General features: G+C 55.6%; 1 protein-coding gene across 12 annotated transcripts in view; it reads left to right on the forward strand.

Moving 5' to 3' along the window:
* NCAM1 (neural cell adhesion molecule 1) overlaps window positions 1-5,548 on the forward strand; it is a 312,774-nt gene extending 307,226 nt beyond the window's left edge. For 7 of the 12 annotated variants that reach the window (XM_040483016.1, XM_040483017.1, XM_040483018.1 and 4 more), the window contains 3 exons: window positions 409-616; window positions 1,589-1,705; window positions 5,064-5,548. In XM_040483016.1, the coding sequence (XP_040338950.1) occupies window positions 409-616; window positions 1,589-1,705; window positions 5,064-5,184 (446 nt within the window). In that variant the 3' untranslated portion in view covers window positions 5,185-5,548. Of the gene's footprint in view, window positions 1-408; window positions 617-1,588; window positions 1,706-2,735; window positions 3,543-5,063 lie in introns of all 12 variants that reach the window. The other 5 variants (XM_040483010.1, XM_040483013.1, XM_040483014.1 and 2 more) reach the window with 1 other exon arrangement.
* The last annotated feature ends 452 nt before the right edge of the window (window positions 5,549-6,000 follow it).

The raw sequence follows: 6,000 nt of genomic DNA on the forward strand, positions 1-6,000 counted from the left end.
ACCACCTGCCTGCCTGCTTCCCTGAGCTCAAGAGGAGATCAGTTAAGGATGGGGCTGGGGGAGGCTCGGAGACTGAGCGCAGGGGTGGAAATACAGCTCCTGGTGCCCACTCCTCCCGACTTGTGGGAGCCTCATGCCCCTACCCCCTGGTCTGTGAGGTAAGGCTGCCATCCCGCCCTCTTGAAGATACAGAGAGACTCTGTTGTCTCCACAACGGGGTGTAGAAAGGCCCCACGGAAGGTGCCACTCTTGACACAAATGCCACGACTTTGTCCTATAGGTGCTACCCCACCCCCAGGGGCTGTTGCTCTGCAGGGTCCAGCAGTCTGCACGTCAGTGTATTAACCACCAGCCATCTCTCTCTCTCTCTCTCTCTCTCTCTCCCTCCCTCCCTCCCTCCCACTCAAGCCAACGGCAGCCCTACATCAGGCCTGAGCACTGGGGCCATTGTGGGCATCCTCATCGTCATCTTTGTCCTGCTACTGGTGGTGGTGGACATCACCTGCTACTTCCTGAACAAGTGCGGGCTGCTCATGTGCATTGCCGTCAACCTGTGCGGAAAGGCTGGGCCCGGAGCCAAGGGCAAGGACATGGAGGAGGGCAAAGCCGCCTTCTCGTGAGTGCAGACCTAATTGCCACTGCTAGGGTCTAGGCTCTGCCCTGGGTCGGGGGACTTAGCATCAGAACCATCTCAGTTTCCCCATTTGGAAACCCCAAAGGTGGAAAAAAAGCATTGGAGAAATGTTTCCTAAAACACAGTCTTTGGGGATTCCTGTTTGAAAAGCTAACACTTGGGCCCAACCCCACATCTAACGTATTAGAATTTCAGAGAAGGTTGAAAATCCCTGCATAGGCCAAACTGAGGGAAATTTTCAGAGCTAAATAAACTTGGAGGGGACCTGCCGTAGCATTGGAGACACACACTTGCCTCGCTGCCATTCATTCATGTCTTCATTCATTCAGCCATTCATATATCACTCAACAGATATTTACTGAGCAGCTAAAACAGGGCCAGGCTCTGTTCCCAGACACTAGGTTACACCTGCGAACAGAACAGGTAAAACTTCCTGTCCCTTTGGAGCTGACCATCCAGATGCTGTCCCCTCCAGCATCTCTGGAAAAACGGGTCCTGAGCCAATGAGCAAGAGGCTTCACAGACTCACCGGGTGGACCTGAGCTGGAGTGAGGTGAGAAGAGGCAGAGCAAGGAGTAAGCTGTGAGTGCCACCACAGGGCAGGCACTGTATGTAAATACAGATTATCTGAGCACTTCTCTGTGCCAGGCACTGTGCTAAGCACTTGACATTCGTTGTCTCAGTTAATGTTTCCAACAGCCAGGCAAGGTCAAGACTGTTGCCTGCCCCATTTTACAGATGAGGGGACGGAAGCCAAAGCAAGCGAATCCAATGTTCACGGTCACACAGCTAGCACGAGTGGGAGCTGAGGCTCGGGCCCTTGGGCTTGAGATGCCCATGCCCCCACATCAACTTTGGGCCAAACCCAGGAGCCCTGAGCTGTAGCCGGCTTCCCCAGGAGCCCCCTTCCTGCCCCAGCAGTCTGGGATCGAACCAGCAAAACTCTCTCCACAGGAAAGATGAGTCCAAGGAACCCATCGTGGAAGTGCGGACCGAGGAGGAGCGGACCCCAAACCACGATGGAGGGAAACACACGGAACCCAACGAGACCACCCCGCTGACGGAGCCCGAGTACGTGGGTGGGGAGGGGCGGCACTTTGGCCGCAGAGCCCCACACTCACCTCATCGCCTCACCCATGCCTCGCCTCCCATGCCTCCCACCCACCACTCCCAGCCCAACAATGCAGCCCAGATTCTGGAGCCCTTGGCCAGAAATGCCTGAGCCCACTCTCTCCCTAGAGAGAAGGCATTCCTGGTTCTGTGAAGAGCCTGCAGATGCTCTGAAAGGGTTCCAGGGGTGAGCGGGATCTCTAGACCCTATGCCCGAGTCACACGCACATTCTGGAAGTGGCCGAAGGGGACACAACCGCACTGAGAGAGGCTCTGAGCTTTGAGAGGCTCAGCAGATTCTGTGTAGGATTTTCAAGAGCTCTAGGGTTTTCTGCACTCTTCCTGGAAGGGTGAGAGGAGGTGGGGCGCGTGGAGCTCCCTGACCCTTCTGTTCTCAGAAGGCTGGGGGACCCTCAGCCAGAAACCGCGTCTGGCCGAGGCGATCACGAAGGCTGGCTGTCGTGAGTGCTGGGGCTTTGAAGGGAGTGGAGTTCAGCGCGGATTTAGTTTAAATCTCTGGCTGGACAACCCTCGACTGCTAGGGGCCTTGGGAGCACTCTTTGTCTGCCATATTCCCGACCTTCCCCATCAGTTCCCGTGGAGCCCCTAGGACAGCAGGGCCCATTCCTCGGGGCCCTTGACGCCAGCAGTGGCGGACGGCGAACTGAGGCTCGCCTCTCCTGGAGTTGGGGTGCAGGCAGGGGTCAGACAGGGCTGCAGGGAGAGGCAGCGCAGGGTAGAGAGCTGGAGGGGCATCAGCAGGGAGGAAGGGCCAGCAGGTCTGTGTCTCCTGTCTCCTCTTCTGCCCGCCTGGGCGTGTGCTTCCTCTTGCCGTCCTCGTTTCTCTGTGGGCCTGTGTCCGTGCCTGTGCGTCACCGCATGCCCTGCCCACGACCCCCGCCTTGGCTGCGGCCCCCCTTCCCCACGCCCGCTTCTCTGTCTCGTCCCAGCTTCATTGTCTATTCTCTTCTACTTCCTGTCCTCCCCACAGGCTGCCGGCCGACACCACAGCCACTGTCGAGGACATGCTGCCTTCTGTCACCACCGTCACCGCTAACTCTGACACTATCACCGAAACCTTTGCCACTGCTCAGAACAGCCCCACCAGTGAGACCACCACCCTGACCTCCAGTATTGCCCCCCCGGCCACGGCCACGCCTGACTCAAACTCTGTGCCCACTGGCCAGGCCACCCCTTCCAAGGGGCCCGGCGCCACCGCCTCCTCCCCTCCCCCAGCTTCGGCCCCCAAGGTTGCCCCCCTCGTTGACCTGAGCGACACCCCGGCCTCAGCCCCTGCTGCTGGCAGTTTGTCTTCTAGTGTCCTGGCTCACCAGGGGGCTGTGCTCAGCCCCAGCGCCCCTGCCAGCGCGGGGGAGGCCTCCAAGGCCCCTCCCGCGAGCAAGCCGAGCCCCACCGCGGCCGGGGCAACCAGTCCCCTAGCGGCAGCGGCCGCCCCTGCCACGGCAGCCCCGCAGGCCAAGCAGGAGGCCCCCAGCACCAAAGGCCCGGACCCCGAGCCCACCCAGCCCGGCGCCGTGAAGAGCCCGACTGAGGCAGCAGCCACGGGCCTCACTAGCCCGAAGAGCGAGGCTGCCTCCGTCAGCGCCACAAACCCTGCCCAGGGCGAGGACTTTAAAATGGACGAAGGGAACTTCAAGACCCCAGATATTGACCTTGCAAAGGATGTTTTTGCAGCCCTGGGCTCTCCTGCTCCCACCGCTGGGGCCAGTGGACAAGCCCCTGAGCTTGCCCCTTCCACTGCAGACAGCTCTGTTTCGCCTGCACCAGCAAAGACCGAGTACGGCCTCTCTTTGTCTGCTGTCGTCGGGTTATGTCCCGTGGTGGTGTGCGTCTGTCCTGTGCTGTGTCCTTTTTGTTAGATGTGTCTTCAGCCTGTTCCAGGGCTTCTCTTTTGCAACTGTCAACCAGGGGGCTGGGATGAGGCGGGGACAGAAGGGGGGCAGGCAGCCGCCTCCTCACTAATTAGGCCATGTTAATTACGTCTTCTCCTTATCATGGTAGCAGCGACTTCTGTTTTCCCTGGCGGGGTGGGGGGGGGGGGGGAGCCTCGCAGTCGGGGCCCCTGATGAGCGTAGCTTGGGAAGCGAGCTAAGGAGGCCAAGGTGCCCTTATTGGCCACCCTGGGGCCCACAGACAGTGTGTTATCCAGGGTCCAGGCTGAGTCCCCACCAGAACAGCACTGTTACGCAGGAAGAAAAGAGGCAGACCCCAAGGCCCATGTGGGGAGAGGATGTGGTCCAGAGGACCCTGTCCCACTCCGGCCCCAGATACCCCACCCCCTCACCCCCTACCCCCACCACCACCACCTACTCTTGCTGCTTCTGACCTGGAATGTCTGGGAACAGTCAGAGCTCACAAGCACCGAATGACTGTTGGGTCTCCAAGTTCAAGGGCAAGTCCTTAAACTTAGCAGGTTTCTTAAATATGATGCCAAAATGCAGTTGGAACTGGGGTCTAAGCCTGCTTGCCCCAGTGCATCCTTAGATCAGACTTTCACTCCTGAGACTGAATAAGGCAGAGCGAGACCTAGGTTTTTACAGAGGCTCCTGTGGCTGCCCCCACATGAGCGGTATGCTGCCACCAAGAGCTGAAACAGGACTGTCCCCAGGAGCCCTGAACCCCAGGAAGTAGGACTCCTCTATCCCGCCCACTCAGCACCCCCTAACCCCCCTACTCCTCTTGTCCCCATGTGTAGCGTGACATCCCAGTCTAGCCTTTCATGCCACAAAAAGCTGCCTCAGTCACGAAATTTTCTCACTGTGGCCAGGCAAACCACTGAGGCATCGCCAGGAAACACAGAGCACAGGGTGTGGTGGGAGCAAGGACAGGCAACAGCAAGGCAGTTTGCAGAGGGGCCCCTGGAGTCAGTACTGGGGAACCAGCCCAGCATGCCCCATTTACACCAGTCTGACTAATTATACCAATTATACCGATCAGGGTGAGGAAAAGGCCACATCTGCTGCCCCTTCCACCACCCCAGGTAAGGCCCCTGGGCCCCTGGCATTGGATTAGGGCTGGAACAGAAAAGGTCTCATTCCTCAGATTCAGTGGCTCTCAGCTTTGGCTTCATTTTAGAGTCACTTGGGTGCTTTTAAAAGTCATCATGCCCAGACCAATTAAATCAGGATTTCTGGGGGTAGAGCCCAGGCACCAGTGATTTTTAGAGCTCCCAGGTGATTCCAGCGTGCAGCCAAGGATGGAGACCATTGCTCTAAGCGGGAGCCCCTCCCGAGGGACTGGCTGAAGGGTGAGTTACTGTAGATTGTGTTCTCACTGTTGTTTTCCCAATTCTCTGCAGGAAGGGCCCCGTAGAAGCAAAGTCGGAGAGCCAGGAGACAGAAACGAAACCAGCGCCAGCCGAAGTCAAGACGGTCCCCAATGACGCCACACAGACAAAGGAGAACGAGAGCAAAGCATGATGGGTGACAAGAAATGAGCAGATCAAAGTAAAAAGTGACACCATAGTTTCACCAGAGCATTTCCAATATCACACACACGCACACGCACACACACACGCACACACACACACACACCTCATTCCTCTAGTGTCTTTTGCCTTTAAAAAAAAAAAAGTAAACAGATAAACAGGGGATCTCCTTTTTGTAGGTTTATAGAAAGGGTTCCTTTGCTGCGCACTCACTTGTAAGAAAATGAGACAAAAAGGTTAAACCCACAGCCAAACTAGGACACTCCGTTCCCTGAAACCATTTAAAAACCAAACAAAAGGACCCCAAATTAAGAATCTAGGAAGCTCAGAAAGAAAAAAAAAAAATCTAGGTTCAGGAAGACCGCACTTGGTGTTGCCCAATTGGCACAGACCAGTTTCAGAGAAGTGCTTCCAGGCACTAAGACTAACGAATGAACAAAGTCCAAGTTTATTTTTATACTTTGAGTCGAGTTTGAACTCTGTAAAACCCCATAAATAAGTTATAATTTCTGTTCACTTTGTATTTGTTCAGTATGCAAAGTGTGTCACCCTTTCTAGCTGAATTCAATCCCCACGTAGACTCTCGTTTTGTAGGAAGAAGGCCAAATTGCAGCTTCTGGGGGCAGATCTCAGTTTGCAATATTCGATTTCTTTCTCCTTCCTTTTCTCTCTCTCTCTCTTTTTTTTTTTTTTCTTTCTGCCATCTTTGTTTTCCAGTGTTTACAAGTTGACAACTGTTTGACTTTGGTTGTGTTTAAATGTCCATGTAAAATAGCTGCCTTTTTTTTTTTTTTTTTTTTTTTTTTTT

Source organism: Herpailurus yagouaroundi, unplaced genomic scaffold, assembly GCF_014898765.1.
Source record: "Herpailurus yagouaroundi ecotype Mexico unplaced genomic scaffold, PumYag 161, whole genome shotgun sequence".
Classification (NCBI taxonomy): domain Eukaryota; kingdom Metazoa; phylum Chordata; class Mammalia; order Carnivora; family Felidae; genus Herpailurus; species Herpailurus yagouaroundi.